Raw genomic sequence first — 21,776 nt, 5'->3', positions numbered from 1 at the left:
CCCCACTGCCACCCCCAGCCACCCCCCATCACTTCCCACCCAGATGCGGCCGACCGGGCATCCCCCAGAACAAGCAGTCCCCCATCAGCGCAGCCACCCTGGATCCTGGCCCCTGGGGCAACCACCTCCCCCTGCCCAATAACTTATGATGCTTACTCTAGTTACTTCCACTATTGTGATGCAAACTCTAGATACTTCCACTGTTAGTAGTATTTCTGCTCTAAAGATGACAGTTTGAGCTGTCAGCCATTTTGACTCACCTCCTTCAGGTGCGAGGAGTGAAACTTGTCGATGGCTGCCCTCGTGGTCTTTGTCCACCACCTCCCTGCCTCCACCATGAGGCAGCTTTCCTGAGGACAGACTCTCATCCAGTTTCACCTTTGATGGTGATTTGGTGGTGGTGATAAAATAGGCCTCGGGTATCTCCCAGTTCTCAAGATTCCTCGGTGAAGCCGTGCTGGGAGCAGGTGGGATCCTTTCATAGCTGCTGGTGGGATCACTGCTCTGTGGGGTTGATTTGATCCTGAAGGGAACGTCGTTTCCATGTCCTCCTGGTATTTCTTCCTCCTGGTCTCTTGTCTCATCTTCCTCCAGTATTTCTTTGTCATCTGGTTCATGCAGTTCCTCAGGATCATTTCTACTTGACTGGGAATGAAGCAAAGTCTCTGCATTTCTCAGCATGTACAGAGGAATATCTGCTATTTCAGATCCTTTTTCTTGATTCGATGATGCTTCTGTAGCTTTCATCTGATTGGTTAAAGGGCTCAGTGTCACATTATCAGAGGCATTTTGGTTCTGTGTCTTCATCCGACCGCCTCTCTGATGATGGATTACACTTTCTGAATTCACATCAGGATATTTTTCAGGCTCTTTTTCACTTTTAAACTCTTGGTTTAATGGAACAATGACACTTCCGAAACTCCTTTGCCCATGAAATGGATTCTCTGAGACAGGATGTGGACTCGAATCACCAAACGAAACTCTCTGTGAGAGCTGCCAGGAGGTAGTGGCATCTATATGTGGACCAACAGTGCCTTGCTCTACACTCGAAGGACTTTGTGACATTTCCTCTCTTTCTGTTGGATGGTCATGAACCCCATATTGCTCTCTCAGCTCCATCTTGGCCGGTACGTTTAAGCTTGGAACGACAGGAGCTCTATCAGGTCTGGCGGAGTCTTGGGATGCAGATGAAACCTTCTTAGAGGAGGTGGAGGACTGGGTAGGAGGCACCATAAATGGCGGATAAGTGTCTAAAAAGTCGACAGGAGTATAATCATTGTCTTCTGACTCCTCCTTATCTGATGGTGGTAATTTGAATAGTGGAAGATGCCCGTTCGGAAGTTCATGAGATGCTGTTGAGAACTTGTTCTGATCAAACGGGTAACTATCAAGCCTGCCAGATATCTTATCCTCTCCACCCTCATAGACTTTCTGGGAATCACAGGGAACGCGGGAGCACATTACATCCCCCCCTTCATCAGGACAGTGGCAGAGCCAGCAATGGTCCGCATGAAAGGAGTGTCCAGCCTCGTATTTCTGCCCATGGTGAAGGCATCCAATGCGTTCGCACTGCATGCACCCATCTGTGGGCTCCAGAACATCGATGCAGTTGGCTGGTAAATCGGGACAGCTGATGAACTGGCAACTTATCCGACCTCCTCCTAAAGGACAGGAGCACTCAGTGCTGCCATAGTCAACGAAGTAGGAGTCTCCCTCAGGTACTTTGCCATTCTTGAACCCAGCATTGACGCAGTCATAGTACTGGTAACCCTCACATGTACATCCTTTTTGTAAGCACGAAGCACAACAGGCGCTATTTTCCAGAACCTCCTCGATGCAGTTGTCCAGCAGTGGACAGTCTACCCCCGTGCAGTCATGCTGGCACAAGTAGACAGACAGGTAGAGAAAAAGCAGCCCACACCTCAGCAGAGATGCTTCGGGTCGAGCCATGACACCTGGTGTTCCTATGACAGTCAGAGCAGGTCAGGTCCGACACAGAAGGTCTGGTTATTCAAGGACTCTGGAGCATTCTGCCGATGTGAATCAACCGTACTCTGCAAGGCACAACACAAAGACAGAAAGACAAACAGAGTGATTATCTCTCCAAAACAAAACAGACTACCATCTGGCTCTGCAGCTGAACTCATTACAGTCCAACTTTCACAGTGTCCCAGATGTTTCTAAGATTAAAACTCCATTGTCTTTGCTTACATCAGTTGGGGAACACATCTGAATGATCATCCAGACTGTCTGGATCAAGCCTGGAACCTGTAGTACTGCTATGTTTCTGCCATGTACGTGATTATCCCGACAAATGTGGACCAATCTGTGCTTTAATTAGTCCTGAAGTCATACTGCTGAAAAGACTAAAAGCAGATAAACCCTTGAATCTAAGTTTTTTTTTACTATTTTGGTGTTTTTCTCTAAACCATCCTGTAGAAGCTGAGGCTTTTAATCCCAGTATGAACCAGTCTGTAGCAGCTTTTAATCCCAGTATAAACCAGTCTGTAGCAGCTTTTAATCCAAGTATAAACCAGTGTGTATCAGTTTTTAATCCCAGTATAAACCAGTCTGTAGTAGCTTTTAATCCCAGTACAAACCTGGCTGTAGCAGATTTTAATCCCAGTATAAACCAGTGTGTAGCAGCTTTTAATCCCAGTATAAACCAGTCTGTAGCAGCTTTTAATCCCAGTAAAAACCAGTCTGTAGCAACTTTTAATCCAAGTATAAACCAGTCTGTAGCAGCTTGTAATCCCAGTAGTAGAAACCAGTCTGTAGCAGCTTTTAGTCCCAGTATAAACCTGTCTGTAGCAGCTTTTAATCCCAGTATAAATCAGTCTTTAGCAGCTTTGAATCCCAGTATAAACCAGTCTGTAGCAGCTTTTAATCCCAGTATATTCCGTCTGTAGCAGCTTTGAATCCCAGTATATTCCGTCTGTAGCAGCTTTTAATCCCAGGATAAACCAGTCTGTAGCAGCTTTAAATCCCAGTATAAACCAGTGTGTAGCAGCTTTTAATCCCAGTATAAACCAGTCTGCAGCAGCTTTTAATGCCAGTATAAACCAGTCTGTAGCAGCTTTTAATCCCAGTATAAACCAGTCTGTAGCAGCTTTTAATCCCACTATAAACCAGTCTGTAACAGCTTTTAATCCCAGTATAAACCAGTCTGTAGCAGCTTTTAATCCCAGTATAAACCAGTCTGTAGCAGCTTTTAATCTCAGTATAAACCAGTCTGTAGCAGCTTTAAATCCCAGTATAAAACAGTCTGTAGCAGCTTTTAATCCCAGTATAAACCAGTCTGCAGCAGCTTTTAATGCCAGTATAAACCAGTGTGTAGCAGCTTTTAATCCCATTATAAACCAGTCTGTAGCAGCTTTTAATTCCAGTATAAACCAGTGTGTAGCAGCTTTTAATCCCAGTATAAACCAGTCTGTAACAGCTTTTATTCCCAGTATAAACCAGTGTGTAGCAGCTTTAAATCCCAGTATAAACCAGTCTGTAACAACTTTTAATCCCAGTATAAACCAGTGTGTAGCAGCTTTTAATCCCAGTATATTCCGTCTGAAGCAGCTTTTAATACCAGTATAAACCAGTCTGTAGCAGCTTTAAATCCCAGTATAAACCAGTGTGTAGCAGCTTTTAATCCCAGTATAAACCAGTCTGTAGTAGCTGTTAATCCCAGTATAAACCAGTCTGTAGCAGCTTTTAATCCCAGTATAAACAAGTGTGTTGCAGCTTTTAATCCCAGTATAAACCAGTGTGTAGCAGCTTTTAATCCCAGTATAAACCAGTCTGTAGCAGCTTTTAATCCCAGTAAAAACAAGTGTGCTGCAGCTTTTAATCCCAGTATAAACCAGTCTGTAGCAGCTTTTAATCCCAGTATAAACCAGTGTGTAGCAGCTTTTAATCCCAGTATAAACAAGTGTGTTGCAGCTTTTAATCCCAGTATAAACCAGTCTGTAGCAGCTTTTAATCCCAGTAGAATCCAGTCTGTAGCAGCTTTTAATCCCAGTATAAACCAGTATGTAGCAGCTTTTAATCCCAGTATAAACCAGTCTGTAGCAGCTTTTAATCCCAGTATAAACCAGTCTGTAGCAGATTTTAATCCCAGTATAAACCAGTCTGTAGCAGCTTTTAATCCCAGTATAAACCAGTCTGTAGCAGTTCATAATCCCAGTATAAACCAGTGTGTAGCAGCTTTTAATCCCAGTATAAACCAGTCTGTAGCAGATTTTAATCCCAGTATAAACTAGTCTGTAGCAGCTTTTAGTCCCAGTATAAACCAGTCTGTAGCAGTTCATAATCCCAGTATAAACCAGTGTGTAGCAGCTTTTAATCCCAGTGTAAACCAGTATGTAGCAGCTTTTAATCCCAGTATAAACCAGTCTGTAGCAGCTTTCGATCCCAGTATAAACCAGTCTGTAACAGCTTTTAATCCCAGTATAAACCAGTCTGTAGCAACTTTTAATCCCAGTATAAACCAGTATGTAGCAGCTTTTAATTCCAGTATAAACCAGTCTGTAGCAGCTTTTAATCCCAGTATGAACCAGTCTGTAACAGCTTTAAATCCCAGTATAAACCAGTCTGTAGCAGCTTTTAATCCCAGTATATACCAGTCTGTAGCAGCTTTTAATCCCAGTATAAACCAGTCTGTAGCAGCTTTTAATCCCAGTATAAACCAGTCTGTAGCAGCTTTTAATCCCAGTATAAACCAGTCTGTAGCAGCTTTTTAATCCCAGTATAAACCAGTCTGTAATAGCTTTTAATCCCAGTATAAACCAGTCTGTAGCAGCTTTTAATCCCAGTATAAACCAGTCTGTAGCAGCTTTTAATCTCAGTATAAACCAGTCTGTAACAGCTTTTAATCCCAGTATAAACCAGTCTGTAACAGCTTTTAATCCCAGTATAAACCAGTCTGTAGCAGCTTTTAATCCCAGTATAAACCAGTGTGTAGCAGCTTTTAATCCCAGTATAAACCAGTCTGTACGAGCTTTTAATCCCAGTATGAACCAGTCTGTAACAGCTTTTAATCCCAGTATAAACCAGTCTGTAGTAGCTTTTCATCCCAGTATAAACCAGTCTGTAGCAGCTTTTAATCCCAGTATAAACCAGTGTGTAGCAGCTTTTATCCCAGTATAAACCAGTGTGTAGCAGCTTTTAATCCCAGTATAAACCAGTCTGTAACAGCTTTTAATCCCAGTATAAACCAGTCTGTAGCAGCTTTTAATCCCAGTAGAAACCAGTCTGTAGCAGATTTTAATCCCAGTATAAACTAGTCTGTAGCAGCTTTTAGTCCCAGTATAAACCAGTCTGTAGCAGTTCATAATCCCAGTATAAACCAGTGTGTAGCAGCTTTTAATCCCAGTGTAAACCAGTATGTAGCAGCTTCTAATCCCAGTATAAACCAGTCTGTAGCAGCTTTTAATCCCAGTATAAACCAGTCTGTAGCAGCTTTTAATCCCAGTATAAACCAGTCTGTAACAGCTTTTAATCCCAGTATAAACTAGTGTGTAGCAGCTTTTAATCCCAGTATAAACCAGTCTGTAGCAGCGTTTAATCCCAGTATAAACCAGTCTGTAACAGCTTTTAATCCCAGTATAAACCAGTCTGTAACAGCTTTTAATCCCTGTATAAACCAGTCTGTAGCAGCTTTTAATCCCAGTATAAACCAGTCTGTAGCAGCGTTTAATCCCAGAATAAACCAGTATGTAGCAGCTTTTAATCCCAGTATAAACCAGTCTGTAGCAGCTTTTAATCCCAGTATAAACCAGTTTGCAGCAGCTTTTAATCCCAGTATAAACCAGTCTGTAGCAGCTTTTAATCCCAGTATAAACCAGTCTGTAGCAGCTTTTAATCCCAGTATAAAACAGTCTGTAGCAGCTTTAAATCCCAGTATAAACCAGTGTGTAGCAGATTTTAATCCCAGTATAAACTAGTCTGTAGCAGCTTTTAGTCCCAGTATAAACCAGTCTGTAGCAGTTCATAATCCCAGTATAAACCAGTGTGTAGCAGCTTTTAATCCCAGTGTAAACCAGTATGTAGCAGCTTTTAATCCCAGTATAAACCAGTCTGTAGCAGCTTTCGATCCCAGTATAAACCAGTCTGTAACAGCTTTTAATCCCAGTATAAACCAGTCTGTAGCAGCTTTTAATCCCAGTATAAACCAGTATGTAGCAGCTTTTAATTCCAGTATAAACCAGTCTGTAGCAGCTTTTAATCCCAGTATGAACCAGTCTGTAACAGCTTTAAATCCCAGTATAAACCAGTCTGTAGCAGCTTTTAATCCCAGTATATACCAGTCTGTAGCAGCTTTTAATCCCAGTATAAACCAGTCTGTAGCAGCTTTTAATCCCAGTATAAACCAGTCTGTAGCAGCTTTTAATCCCAGTATAAACCAGTCTGTAGCAGCTTTTTAATCCCAGTATAAACCAGTCTGTAGTAGCTTTTAATCCCAGTATAAACCAGTCTGTAGCAGCTTTTAATCCCAGTATAAACCAGTCTGTAGCAGCTTTTAATCTCAGTATAAACCAGTCGGTAACAGCTTTTAATCCCAGTATAAACCAGTCTGTAACAGCTTTTAATCCCAGTATAAACCAGTCTGTAGCAGCTTTTAATCCCAGTATAAACCAGTGTGTAGCAGCTTTTAATCCCAGTATAAACCAGTCTGTACGAGCTTTTAATCCCAGTATGAACCAGTCTGTAACAGCTTTTAATCCCAGTATAAACCAGTCTGTAGTAGCTTTTCATCCCAGTATAAACCAGTCTGTAGCAGCTTTTAATCCCAGTATAAACCAGTGTGTAGCAGCTTTTATCCCAGTATAAACCAGTGTGTAGCAGCTTTTAATCCCAGTATAAACCAGTCTGTAACAGCTTTTAATCCCAGTATAAACCAGTCTGTAGTAGCTTTTAATCCCAGTAGAAACCAGTCTGTAGCAGATTTTAATCCCAGTATAAACTAGTCTGTAGCAGCTTTTAGTCCCAGTATAAACCAGTCTGTAGCAGTTCATAATCCCAGTATAAACCAGTGTGTAGCAGCTTTTAATCCCAGTGTAAACCAGTATGTAGCAGCTTCTAATCCCAGTATAAACCAGTCTGTAGCAGCTTTTAATCCCAGTATAAACCAGTCTGTACGAGCTTTTAATCCCAGTATGAACCAGTCTGTAACAGCTTTTAATCCCAGTATAAACCAGTCTGTAGTAGCTTTTCATCCCAGTATAAACCAGTCTGTAGCAGCTTTTAATCCCAGTATAAACCAGTGTGTAGCAGCTTTTATCCCAGTATAAACCAGTGTGTAGCAGCTTTTAATCCCAGTATAAACCAGTCTGTAACAGCTTTTAATCCCAGTATAAACCAGTCTGTAGTAGCTTTTAATCCCAGTAGAAACCAGTCTGTAGCAGATTTTAATCCCAGTATAAACTAGTCTGTAGCAGCTTTTAGTCCCAGTATAAACCAGTCTGTAGCAGTTCATAATCCCAGTATAAACCAGTGTGTAGCAGCTTTTAATCCCAGTGTAAACCAGTATGTAGCAGCTTCTAATCCCAGTATAAACCAGTCTGTAGCAGCTTTTAATCCCAGTATAAACCAGTCTGTAGCAGCTTTTAATCCCAGTATAAACCAGTCTGTAACAGCTTTTAATCCCAGTATAAACCAGTGTGTAGCAGCTTTTAATCCCAGTATAAACCAGTCTGTAGCAGCTTTTAATCCCAGTATGAACCAGTCTGTAACAGCTTTAAATCCCAGTATAAACCAGTCTGTAGCAGCTTTTAATCCCAGTATATACCAGTCTGTAGCAGCTTTTAATCCCAGTATAAACCAGTCTGTAGCAGCTTTTAATCCCAGTATAAACCAGTCTGTAGCAGCTTTTAATCCCAGTATAAACCAGTCTGTAGCAGCTTTTTAATCCCAGTATAAACCAGTCTGTAATAGCTTTTAATCCCAGTATAAACCAGTCTGTAGCAGCTTTTAATCCCAGTATAAACCAGTCTGTAGCAGCTTTTAATCTCAGTATAAACCAGTCGGTAACAGCTTTTAATCCCAGTATAAACCAGTCTGTAACATCTTTTAATCCCAGTATAAACCAGTCTGTAGCAGCTTTTAATCCCAGTATAAACCAGTGTGTAGCAGCTTTTAATCCCAGTATAAACCAGTCTGTACGAGCTTTTAATCCCAGTATGAACCAGTCTGTAACAGCTTTTAATCCCAGTATAAACCAGTCTGTAGTAGCTTTTCATCCCAGTATAAACCAGTCTGTAGCAGCTTTTAATCCCAGTATAAACCAGTGTGTAGCAGCTTTTATCCCAGTATAAACCAGTCTGTAACAGCTTTTAATCCCAGTATAAACCAGTCTGTAGTAGCTTTTAATCCCAGTAGAAACCAGTCTGTAGCAGATTTTAATCCCAGTATAAACTAGTCTGTAGCAGCTTTTAGTCCCAGTATAAACCAGTCTGTAGCAGTTCATAATCCCAGTATAAACCAGTGTGTAGCAGCTTTTAATCCCAGTGTAAACCAGTATGTAGCAGCTTCTAATCCCAGTATAAACCATTCTGTAGCAGCTTTTAATCCCAGTATAAACCAGTCTGTAGCAGCTTTTAATCCCAGTATAAACCAGTCTGTAACAGCTTTTAATCCCAGTATAAACCAGTGTGTAGCAGCTTTTAATCCCAGTATAAACCAGTCTGTAGCAGCGTTTAATCCCAGTATAAACCAGTCTGTAACAGCTTTTAATCCCAGTATAAACCAGTCTGTAACAGCTTTTAATCCCTGTATAAACCAGTCTGTAGCAGCTTTTAATCCCAGTATAAACCAGTCTGTAGCAGCGTTTAATCCCAGAATAAACCAGTATGTAGCAGCTTTTAATCCCAGTATAAACCAGTCTGTAGCAGCTTTTAATCCCAGTATAAACCAGTTTGCAGCAGCTTTTAATCCCAGTATAAACCAGTCTGTAGCAGCTTTTAATCCCAGTATAAACCAGTCTGTAGCAGCTTTTACTCCCAGTATAAAACAGTCTGTAGCAGCTTTAAATCCCAGTATAAACCAGTGTGTAGCAGATTTTAATCCCAGTATAAACTAGTCTGTAGCAGCTTTTAGTCCCAGTATAAACCAGTCTGTAGCAGTTCATAATCCCAGTATAAACCAGTGTGTAGCAGCTTTTAATCCCAGTGTAAACCAGTATGTAGCAGCTTTTAATCCCAGTATAATCCAGTCTGTAGCAGCTTTCGATCCCAGTATAAACCAGTCTGTAACAGCTTTTAATCCCAGTATAAACCAGTCTGTAGCAGCTTTTAATCCCAGTATAAACCAGTATGTAGCAGCTTTTAATTCCAGTATAAACCAGTCTGTAGCAGCTTTTAATCCCAGTATGAACCAGTCTGTAACAGCTTTAAATCCCAGTATAAACCAGTCTGTAGCAGCTTTTAATCCCAGTATATACCAGTCTGTAGCAGCTTTTAATCCCAGTATAAACCAGTCTGTAGCAGCTTTTAATCCCAGTATAAACCAGTCTGTAGCAGCTTTTAATCCCAGTATAAACCAGTCTGTAGCAGCTTTTTAATCCCAGTATAAACCAGTCTGTAATAGCTTTTAATCCCAGTATAAACCAGTCTGTAGCAGCTTTTAATCCCAGTATAAACCAGTCTGTAGCAGCTTTTAATCTCAGTATAAACCAGTCGGTAACAGCTTTTAATCCCAGTATAAACCAGTCTGTAACAGCTTTTAATCCCAGTATAAACCAGTCTGTAGCAGCTTTTAATCCCAGTATAAACCAGTGTGTAGCAGCTTTTAATCCCAGTATAAACCAGTCTGTACGAGCTTTTAATCCCAGTATGAACCAGTCTGTAACAGCTTTTAATCCCAGTATAAACCAGTCTGTAGTAGCTTTTCATCCCAGTATAAACCAGTCTGTAGCAGCTTTTAATCCCAGTATAAACCAGTGTGTAGCAGCTTTTATCCCAGTATAAACCAGTGTGTAGCAGCTTTTAATCCCAGTATAAACCAGTCTGTAACAGCTTTTAATACCAGTATAAACCAGTCTGTAGTAGCTTTTAATCCCAGTAGAAACCAGTCTGTAGCAGATTTTAATCCCAGTATAAACTAGTCTGTAGCAGCTTTTAGTCCCAGTATAAACCAGTCTGTAGCAGTTCATAATCCCAGTATAAACCAGTGTGTAGCAGCTTTTAATCCCAGTGTAAACCAGTATGTAGCAGCTTCTAATCCCAGTATAAACCAGTCTGTAGCAGCTTTTAATCCCAGTATAAACCAGTCTGTAGCAGCTTTTAATCCCAGTATAAACCAGTCTGTAACAGCTTTTAATCCCAGTATAAACCAGTGTGTAGCAGCTTTTAATCCCAGTATAAACCAGTCTGTAGCAGCGTTTAATCCCAGTATAAACCAGTCTGTAACAGCTTTTAATCCCAGTATAAACCAGTCTGTAACAGCTTTTAATCCCTGTATAAACCAGTCTGTAGCAGCTTTTAATCCCAGTATAAACCAGTCTGTAGCAGCGTTTAATCCCAGAATAAGCCAGTATGTAGCAGCTTTTAATCCCAGTATAAACCAGTCTGTAGCAGCTTTTAATCCCAGTATAAACCAGTTTGCAGCAGCTTTTAATCCCAGTATAAACCAGTCTGTAGCAGCTTTTAATCCCAGTATAAACTAGTCTGTAGCAGCTTTTAATCCCAGTATAAAACAGTCTGTAGCAGCTTTAAATCCCAGTATAAACCAGTGTGTAGCAGCTTTTAATCCCAGTATAAACCAGTGTGTAGCAGCTTTTAATCCCAGTATAAACCAGTCTGCAGCAGCTTTTAATCCCAGTATAAACCAGTCTGCAGCAGCTTTTAATCCCAGTATAAACCAGTGTGTAGCAGCTATTAATCCCAGTATAAACACGTGTGTAGCAGTTTTTAATCCCAGTATAAACCAGTGTGTAGCAGCTTTTAATCCCAGTATAAACCCGTCTGTAACAGCATTGAATCCCAGTAGAAACCAGTCTGTAGCAGCTTTTAATCTCAGTATAAACCAGTCGGTAACAGCTTTTAATCCCAGTATAAACCAGTCTGTAACAGCTTTTAATCCCAGTATAAACCAGTCTGTAGCAGCTTTTAATCCCAGTATAAACCAGTGTGTAGCAGCTTTTAATCCCAGTATAAACCAGTCTGTACGAGCTTTTAATCCCAGTATGAACCAGTCTGTAACAGCTTTTAATCCCAGTATAAACCAGTCTGTAGTAGCTTTTCATCCCAGTATAAACCAGTCTGTAGCAGCTTTTAATCCCAGTATAAACCAGTGTGTAGCAGCTTTTATCCCAGTATAAACCAGTGTGTAGCAGCTTTTAATCCCAGTATAAACCAGTCTGTAACAGCTTTTAATCCCAGTATAAACCAGTCTGTAGTAGCTTTTAATCCCAGTAGAAACCAGTCTGTAGCAGATTTTAATCCCAGTATAAACTAGTCTGTAGCAGCTTTTAGTCCCAGTATAAACCAGTCTGTAGCAGTTCATAATCCCAGTAAAAACCAGTGTGTAGCAGCTTTTAATCCCAGTGTAAACCAGTATGTAGCAGCTTCTAATCCCAGTATAAACCAGTCTGTAGCAGCTTTTAATCCCAGTATAAACCAGTCTGTAGCAGCTTTTAATCCCAGTATAAACCAGTCTGTAACAGCTTTTAATCCCAGTATAAACCAGTGTGTAGCAGCTTTTAATCCCAGTATAAACCAGTCTGTAGCAGCTTTTAATCCCAGTATGAACCAGTCTGTAACAGCTTTAAATCCCAGTATAAACCCGTCTGTAGCAGCTTTTAATCCCAGTATATACCAGTCTGTAGCAGCTTTTAATCCCAGTATAAACCAGTCTGTAGCAGCTTTTAATCCCAGTATAAACCAGTCTGTAGCAGCTTTTAATCCCAGTATAAACCAGTCTGTAGCAGCTTTTTAATCCCAGTATAAACCAGTCTGTAATAGCTTTTAATCCCAGTATAAACCAGTCTGTAGCAGCTTTTAATCCCAGTATAAACCAGTCTGTAGCAGCTTTTAATCTCAGTATAAACCAGTCGGTAACAGCTTTTAATCCCAGTATAAACCAGTCTGTAACAGCTTTTAATCCCAGTATAAACCAGTCTGTAGCAGCTTTTAATCCCAGTATAAACCAGTGTGTAGCAGCTTTTAATCCCAGTATAAACCAGTCTGTACGAGCTTTTAATCCCAGTATGAACCAGTCTGTAACAGCTTTTAATCCCAGTATAAACCAGTCTGTAGTAGCTTTTCATCCCAGTATAAACCAGTCTGTAGCAGCTTTTAATCCCAGTATAAACCAGTGTGTAGCAGCTTTTATCCCAGTATAAACCAGTGTGTAGCAGCTTTTATTCCCAGTATAAACCAGTCTGTAACAGCTTTTAATCCCAGTATAAACCAGTCTGTAGTAGCTTTTCATCCCAGTATAAACCAGTCTGTAGCAGCTTCTAATCCCAGTATAAACCAGTCTGTAGCAGCTTTTAATCCCAGTATAAACCAGTCTGTAGCAGCTTTTAATCCCAGTATAAACCAGTCTGTAACAGCTTTTAATCCCAGTATAAACCAGTGTGTAGCAGCTTTTAATCCCAGTATAAACCAGTCTGTAGCAGCGTTTAATCCCAGTATAAACCAGTCTGTAACAGCTTTTAATCCCAGTATAAACCAGTCTGTAACAGCTTTTAATCCCTGTATAAACCAGTCTGTAGCAGCTTTTAATCCCAGTATAAACCAGTCTGTAGCAGCGTTTAATCCCAGAATAAACCAGTATGTAGCAGCTTTTAATCCCAGTATAAACCAGTCTGTAGCAGCTTTTAATCCCAGTATAAACCAGTTTGCAGCAGCTTTTAATCCCAGTATAAACCAGTCTGTAGCAGCTTTTAATCCCAGTATAAACCAGTCTGTAGCAGCTTTTAATCCCAGTATAAAACAGTCTGTAGCAGCTTTAAATCCCAGTATAAACCAGTGTGTAGCAGATTTTAATCCCAGTATAAACTAGTCTGTAGCAGCTTTTAGTCCCAGTATAAACCAGTCTGTAGCAGTTCATAATCCCAGTATAAACCAGTGTGTAGCAGCTTTTAATCCCAGTGTAAACCAGTATGTAGCAGCTTTTAATCCCAGTATAAACCAGTCTGTAGCAGCTTTCGATCCCAGTATAAACCAGTCTGTAACAGCTTTTAATCCCAGTATAAACCAGTCTGTAGCAGCTTTTAATCCCAGTATAAACCAGTATGTAGCAGCTTTTAATTCCAGTATAAACCAGTCTGTAGCAGCTTTTAATCCCAGTATGAACCAGTCTGTAACAGCTTTAAATCCCAGTAGAAACCAGTCTGTAGCAGCTTTTAATCCCAGTATATACCAGTCTGTAGCAGCTTTTAATCCCAATATAAACCAGTCTGTAGCAGCTTTTAATCCCAGTATAAACCAGTCTGTAGCAGCTTTTAATCCCAGTATAAACCAGTCTGTAGCAGCTTTTTAATCCCAGTATAAACCAGTCTGTAATAGCTTTTAATCCCAGTATAAACCAGTCTGTAGCAGCTTTTAATCCCAGTATGAACCAGTCTGTAGCAGCTTTTAATCTCAGTATAAACCAGTCGGTAACAGCTTTTAATCCCAGTATAAACCAGTCTGTAACAGCTTTTAATCCCAGTATAAACCAGTCTGTAGCAGCTTTTAATCCCAGTATAAACCAGTGTGTAGCAGCTTTTAATCCCAGTATAAACCAGTCTGTACGAGCTTTTAATCCCAGTATGAACCAGTCTGTAACAGCTTTTAATCCCAGTATAAACCAGTCTGTAGTAGCTTTTCATCCCAGTATAAACCAGTCTGTAGCAGCTTTTAATCCCAGTATAAACCAGTGTGTAGCAGCTTTTATCCCAGTATAAACCAGTGTGTAGCAGCTTTTAATCCCAGTATAAACCAGTCTGTAACAGCTTTTAATCCCAGTATAAACCAGTCTGTAGTAGCTTTTAATCCCAGTAGAAACCAGTCTGTAGCAGATTTTAATCCCAGTATAAACTAGTCTGTAGCAGCTTTTAGTCCCAGTATAAACCAGTCTGTAGCAGTTCATAATCCCAGTATAAACCAGGGTGTAGCAGCTTTTAATCCCAGTGTAAACCAGTATGTAGCAGCTTCTAATCCCAGTATAAACCAGTCTGTAGCAGCTTTTAATCCCAGTATAAACCAGTCTGTAGCAGCTTTTAATCCCAGTATAAACCAGTCTGTAACAGCTTTTAATCCCAGTATAAACCAGTCTGCAGCAGCTTTTAATCCCAGTATAAACCAGTGTGTAGCAGCTATTAATCCCAGTATAAACACGTGTGTAGCAGTTTTTAATCCCAGTATAAACCAGTGTGTAGCAGCTTTTAATCCCAGTATAAACCCGTCTGTAGCAGCATTGAATCCCAGTAGAAACCAGTCTGTAGCAGCTTTTAATCCCAGTATAAACCAGTGTGTAGCAGCTTTTAATCCCAGTATAAACAAGTGTGTTGCAGCTTTTAATCCCAGTATAAACCAGTCTGTAGCAGCTTTTAATCCCAGTAGAATCCAGTCTGTAGCAGCTTTTAATCCCAGTATAAACCAGTCTGTAGCAGCTTTTAATCCCAGTAGAAACCAGTATGTAGCAGCTTTTAATCCCAGTAGAAACCAGTCTGTAGCAGCTTTTAATCCCAGTATAAACCAGTGTGTAGCAGCTTTTAATCCCAGTATAAACCAGTCTGTAGCAGCTTTTAATCCCAGTAGAATCCAGTCTGTAGCAGCTTTTAATCCCAGTATAAACCAGTCTGTAGCAGCTTTTAATCCCAGTAGAAACCAGTATGTAGCAGCTTTTAATCCCAGTATAAACCAGTCTGTAGCAGCTTTTAATCCCAGTATAAACCAGTGTGTAGAAGCTTTTAATCCCAGTATAAACCAGTCTGTAGTAGCTGTTAATCCCAGTATAAACCAGTCTGTAGCAGCTTTTAATCCCAGTATAAACCAGTGTGTGGCAGCTTTTAATCCCAGTATAAACCAGTGTGTAGCAGCTTTTAATCCCAGTATAAACAATTGTGTAGCGGCTTTTAATCCCAGTATAAACCAGTCTGTAGCAACTTTTAATCCCAGTATAAACCAGTCTGTAGCAGCTTTTAATCCCAGTATAAACAAGTCTGTAGTAGCTTTTAATCCCAGTATAAACCAGTCTGTAGCAGCTTTTAATCCCAGTATAAACCAGTCTGTAGCAGCTGTTAATCCCAGTATAAACCAGTCTGTAACAGTTTATAATCCCAGTATAAACCAGTCTGTACCAGCTTTTAATCACAGTATAAACCAGTCTGTAGCAGCTTTTGATCCCAGTTTAAACGAGTCTGTAGTAGCTTTTAATCCCAGTATAAACCAGTCTGTAACAGCTTTGAATCCCAGTATTAACCAGTCTGTAACAGCTTTGAATCCCAGTATTAACCAGTCTGTAACAGCTTTTAATCCCAGTATAAACCAGTCTGTAGCAGCTTTGAATCCCAGTATTAACCAGTCTGTAACAGCTTTTAATCCCAGTATAAACCAGTCTGTAGCAGCTTTTAATCCCAGTATAGACCAGTCTGTAGCAGCTTTTAATCTCAGTATAAACTAGTTTGTAGCAGCTTTTAATCCCAGTATAAACCAGTCTGTAGCAGCTTTTAATCCCAGTATAAACCACTCTGTAGCAGCTTTTAATCCCAGTATAAACCAGTCTGTAGCAGGTTTTAATCCCAGTATAAACCAGTCTGTAGCAGGTTTTAATCCCAGTATAAACCAGTCTGTAGCAGCTTTTAATCCCAGTAAAAACCAGTCTGTAGCAGCTTTTAATCCCAGTATAAACCAGTCTGTAGCAGCTTTTAATCCCAGTATAAACCAGTCTGTAACAGCTTTTAATCCCGGTTTAAACCAGTCTGCAACAGCTTTTAATCCCAGTATAAACCAGTCTGTAGCAGCTTTTAATCCCAGTATAAACCAGTCTGTAGCAGCTTTTAATCCCAGTATAAACCAGTGTGTAGCAGCTGTCAGACTGGGAGGTAAAATGATGTAAAATGAATGTATGAATAGATGTAGCAGCATAAAGGCCGACCAGAAGAAGAAAGCAGAATTTATTACTAACAGAACTTTGTAGAAATAACACACAGATCAACAGTGACCAAACCTTTTCTCATCTCATCGTTCTCTGAAGTCTTGGCTTTCAGGAGAAAAAATATTGTTATTGAAACAAACACACAACAGAAACTATTTCCATGTTTCCACTTTTTCCTCATTTCCAGTTATTCCTGCTACTATTTACCTGCTATCCTCACTAAACCAACTCCAGCTCAGCTGCTTTGTGGCGCCACCGTGCATCAGAAACGTCTTCTTGGCTTTATTCCAGCCATAGAGGAGCATTATTTTTCTTCTTTTCACACACACATAGAACTTTCTGCTCACTGGTTGATCTTTGGCTGCTCCTGATTGGACGTTACCGTCAATCTAAGCTCTCTGATTGGTGGAAAGTCTGACAGGAAGTGGCTTCATCATCATGTCCAGGTCTAAATAGAGGTCTCTTAGCAACATAGTAGTGATGGTGATGTTTTTATGATGAAATGTGATAAATAATGCTGTTATCATGGATCATTGTGGATTTACCAGATAGAGTCTGAATAAAACTACATTTAGTGGCTGGATTGTAAACCTGCTGGACGGGATAGAAATGCCTGGAAAACTTCTGTAGATCATCTAAAGCAGGGATGTCAAACTCCGGTCCCCAAGGACCGCTATCCTGCAGTTTTAGTTATTTCCTTGCTCTAACACACCTGAATAAAATCAAATGGACCCAACAGCTTCTTGTCAACTTCTTCATAATATCCTATTAATGTCAGTCAGGTGTGTTGGATCAGGGAAACAATGAAACCTGCAGGATACCGGCCCTTGAGGACCGGAGTTTGACACCCCTGACCTAAAGGGTAAAATATCCATCACAGTTTACATAACAGAGCTACACACCACCCCTCCTAGTGGAGGAGACCTCGGGGAGACCTGTTGGAGGTTTAAGGGTTAAAGGAAAGTGTGGTCTCTGAGATAATAACTGGAGCAGAGGTCATGACCAACTTGGACTAATGAGTCTTGTTCTAAATGTTTTTAAAAGCTGTGGTCTCAGATGCAAAGTGACTTCAGTCAGTTCATTAGTTTATTTCAGAACAAAAACAAAGATAATTTGAATGAAAGTGAAATTCTTGAGTTATTTTGTAAAACTGCATCAACAGAATCAAAGAGAGCCAGGAATGTGTCTGTGAAGCCTCCAGCTTCAGATTCACTGCTCTGGATTGGAAAGATTTCCAGAAACTTCACTTTATTCTCTCTGTGAAGCAGATTTTTGATCCAGTTCATCATCCATGATGCAGGGCATAGTTTTCTGGCCTTTAGGACGTCTCGCAGGTAAACATAAGCCCCCTCATCAAATGAATCAACTCTGTTTTATGGCTGATGTTCATCAATCATCTCAACGATGAATCTAACTGAATGTAGCCGTCAGGAAATCTGCTGGAAACATCGTGTGCTGATCAGGCTTTAACCATGTATGACTGATGATTTACACATCTGAGGAGAGAAGCAGGTGTGGACCTGAGACGCCTTCTCATTGAGTGTATCCAAGAAGTCTGGGAGCTGATCATGGTGAAAGGTTTATTCATGGGGGGGGCTGGGTACATTAGAGTTAGTGACCTTTTTCTGGCATGTTCTTTCCTGTGGAACTAGGACAGGGACATAGGTTGTGTAACTTGTACACATACTTTTTAACACACGAGAACAGATTAATTCTGCAGGTCAGAAAATACAAGTACAAGTAGTTTTGCCCCACATTTGATGTGCTGCTCCAGAACCAATCAGATTTCTCTAATCCCTAACCAATCACAGTGAGATGAGGGCGGAGCTCTTCTATGTCTACAACCAAACTTCATGTCATATGGAAAAGCACTGCTGAAACCTGGCTGACCAAGACCAGCGTGCCCAGATAGCTCCCTGAGGCGAGTCGGTGTATGGATAAACAAAGGTTCCTATCTGGAGATGGAAAGACATGTCTCTATCAGCTAATTCCACTAACGATTCTTAAACGTGTCCTTAAGATATTCAACTAGTGAAATTTCCATCTGTTCCATTTCCAGGCGAAGGTTAGAAGTCTAACAAATATGTGAAATACCAACCTTTTGATATAAGAATGCCATGCACGCCACCATCTCTTCTAAAAACAGCATGGTGGACAACACTGCTCACTTCTAACACAACATACCTTTATTAAAAAACATTCTGTATTTCTCATATCTCTCAAACTTCTCCCAGCCTTCGTCTGGAAATGGAATGGATGGAAATTTTACTAGCTGAAGGCATGCGTAAGAATCCTTCGTAGATTTAGCTGATAGTAGAGACATGTCCATCCATTTCCAGATAAAAACTTTTGCTTATCCATACACACCTCGACTTCAGGGAGCTATCTGGATTTCTTTATATATATATATAAATATATATCTTTATATATAAATATATATCTTTATATATATATATATATATATATATATATCTTTATATATAAATATATATCTTTATATATTTATATATATATATATATATATATATATATATATATATATATATATATATATATATATATATATATATATATATATATACATACAGTTGCTGCAGGTTTGTCGGCTGCATCCATGATGAGAATCTCCCGTTCCACCACATCCCAAAGCTGCTCTACTGGACTGAGATCTGGTGGCTGTGGAGGCCGTTGGAGTCCAGTGAACTCATGGTCATGTTCTAGAAAGCAGGTGGAGATGATCTGAGCTTTGTGACATGGTGCATTATCCTGCTGGAAGTAGCATCAGAAGATGCTCCACTGTGGTCATAAAGGGATGGACATGGTCAGCAACAATACTCAGGTAGGCTGTGCTGGTTAAACCAGGCCACGTTGGTACTAAGGGGCCCAAAGTGGACCAAGAAAATCTCCCCCCCACCATTACACCAGCAGCAGCCTGAAGCGTTGATCCAAGTCAGGATGGATCCATGTTTTCATGATGTTTCCAGCAGATTCTGAGCCGAGCATCTGAATGTGGAGCTGAAATGGAGACTCATCAGACCAGCAACGTTTCTCCATCTTCTATTGTCCAGTGTTGGTGAGTGTGTGTGAATTGTAGCCTCAGTTTCCTGTTCTTAGCTGGCAGGAGACACCCGGTGTGTCTTCTGCTGCATCCTGGTCCAGACAACTGCTGCTCTGGATATTTTCTCTTATTTAGACCATCTCTGGAAACCCTGGAGATGGTTGTGGGTGGAAATCCCATTGCACTGGTAGCGTTAGAGAAGTAATGATTATTTATGGAAGAAAATGAAAGGTTTCATAACGCAAATGTGACTTATATTTTCAGCACTATGAGACATTTAATAAATGCCAGAAAAGTTGTAGATTTTTATGGTTTTTACGCCCACAAACATGAAAAATGGCTAAATCTCAACAATGATCAAAGTCAAGTCTTTCTAACAGTTAAAACATCAAAAGATTGTTTACCCTCCTCTTCATGGTCAAAACAAACGTCTTTTCTTCTTGGAACACTCCAACAAAAGTTTTCATAGTTCTCATATTTCCTAGTGCAAGAGGGTCAAACCATAACATGCAGCAATGAAACACAAAGTATTCAAGCTGGTGTTTCCAACAGCAGAGAGAGAGAGGAGGAAGGATTCCTGCTTTTCTTCCAGCCAGAACACCCACAGCTGGTCTGGAACCAGTCCCTGCTGATCTGGAACCAGTCTAAGCTGATCTGGAACCAGTCTAAGCTGATCTGGAACCAGTCTAAGCTGATCTAGAACCAGTCCTAACTGATCTAGAACCTGTCCCCGCTGATCTGGAACCAGTCCTAACTGATCTGGAACCTGTCCCAACTGATCTGAAACCTGTCCTAGCTGATCTAGAACCTGTCCTGGCTGATCTGGAACCAGTCCCCGCTGATCTGGAACCAGTCCCTGCTGTAAGGCAGCGCTCTGGCTCTTCATTACGATCAACATGCAGATATTCACCTCCACGGTGAAACAAGGGACATTAAAGAGAAACCAGCTGCTTCTCTGTCTTTGGCTCTTCAGAGGACTGGACTAAAACATGATGGTTTTTATTTTCCACCCAGACTGAGCTGCTGCCTGCCTCCTCTCCAACCTGATCTCTGGATAAACTTCTCCAACTAACACTGACTTACATCCAGGAGAAGGAAAACTTCATCTTCTGAATGACCCACAAAGCTCCAGACAGCAGACCCATGACCCATGCTGCAGGATCTTACAAACACAGCCGACCTTTTATCGGTTTGGAAACGTTACCTTGTCGCGTGCGGACCGGTGGGTCTGGATGTGGAGAGCCGACGGCTGCGGGTCCTCCAAGCGCGGAGAGAGTGAACCTTTTGACCGTCGACGCGCTGCTGGGACCGGGAGGAGCAGAAGGAGGCGGAGGAGGAAGAGGAGGAGGTCCGGAAAGTTTCTCCAGGCGGAGATTCCGGTGGAGATCCCATCAGGATCCAGGCTCTGCTGGCACGAGCCAACACAAATCTACATCACAATTAAAGATTAAAAACAACCGCCCCCTCGACGTGGATCAAAGACCCAATAGCAACGCTTTCAACCAGGGGCGGAGCTACATTTTTTTTGGGGGGGGGGGGGTGGCACTTTATCGGGGGGGGGGGGGTCTAGTAATAAAGAAGAACGATTGTGTTCCTCTGCTATACACACACACACACACACATATATATATATATATAAATATGGTTGCTGCTTGGTGTTGCTATCAGAGAGTATTGGAAATAAAAACACCAAAGACAAAACTTGGTAACTTTCTGTATGTACATATTATGTTTCTAAACATAAAGAATAAATAGTGTACTGATTTATAGATCAGTCAAATAAAGTATGATGCCTTTAAAAAATAAATAAATAAAACTAAGGAATCTGGCCATGCCTTCCTGCTGTTCATGTTCAGCTAATCAGAGCTCAGATTTACCAGAAATATTGATCTCCACAACCAACTCAGGGTAAGAACATGAATGGTTTGCTCAGAAAATGTAAAGCATAGTTTATTTATTTCAACTAACATGAGGTTTATAAAAGTCCAAAAGTGAATGTGAGCTGGGTTTAGCATCCACTACATTTCTGCTCTTATATTTAGCCTGGATCAGTCTGAAGTCCCATTAGTTGCGTCTGTTCGTCTGCCGTCTCTTCCAGACTCCTTCAGAGTGGTGTTGTTGGCCTCCAGGGTAACCTTCAGCTGCTGTCTGCTGCTGTGTTTCAGAGGATCTTGTATGCAGCTCTTAAATAGAATGTTGTAACCTTGGCTAAACAAGAGCCCTGGCTCACATCGTTACTCATGCTACCTCCCACCAGCTGCAGCCCCTACAGGACACCAGGTCACAGGCTATCCCAGCTGCACACAAAACACAGAATTACCTTCAAACACAAGCCTGATTTTAGTTACTGTCTGACCCTACACATTTGTACATTCACACCTGGCAAACACATGGTTTGTTCTCAGACATTGTCTGAATGTTTTCCTCTTTTGAAGAAGGTATTACCCTGAAACAGCAAACATCAGAAAACAGAGGGACTTAATGCCACGAGGCCTTCTAGAGCATCTCCCATTTATGACACTGCATGTTGAAGGCATCAGAAAATATGGCAGCTCAAGATTTTTAAAGCTTAAAAGGAGAAGAAACTGTGAGTGGTCTAGTAAAATGTGCTATGCAGAAGTTTTGCACATACTCAGTCATT

The 21,776-nt window shown here is 40.8% G+C and overlaps 1 protein-coding gene across 3 annotated transcripts in view; it reads right to left on the bottom strand.

The window, feature by feature from the left end:
- Nucleotides 1-20,571, bottom strand: part of fbln2 (fibulin 2) — a 167,020-nt gene extending 146,449 nt beyond the window's left edge. For 2 of the 3 annotated variants that reach the window (XM_041981731.1, XM_041981734.1), the window contains exons 1-2: nt 20,340-20,571; nt 261-2,054 (exon numbers count right to left, since the gene is read on the bottom strand). In XM_041981731.1, the coding sequence (XP_041837665.1) occupies nt 261-1,950 (1,690 nt within the window). In that variant the 5' untranslated portion in view covers nt 1,951-2,054; nt 20,340-20,571. Of the gene's footprint in view, nt 1-260; nt 2,055-20,218; nt 20,287-20,339 lie in introns of those variants that run through there. The other variant, XM_041981733.1, reaches the window with a different exon arrangement.
- Nucleotides 20,572-21,776: the final 1,205 nt, after the last annotated feature.

This window comes from Melanotaenia boesemani, chromosome 3, assembly GCF_017639745.1.
Source record: "Melanotaenia boesemani isolate fMelBoe1 chromosome 3, fMelBoe1.pri, whole genome shotgun sequence".
NCBI classification, from domain to species: domain Eukaryota; kingdom Metazoa; phylum Chordata; class Actinopteri; order Atheriniformes; family Melanotaeniidae; genus Melanotaenia; species Melanotaenia boesemani.
The sequence above is the reverse complement of the archived record's forward strand: the minus strand, read 5'-3'. Positions and strand labels throughout refer to the sequence as shown.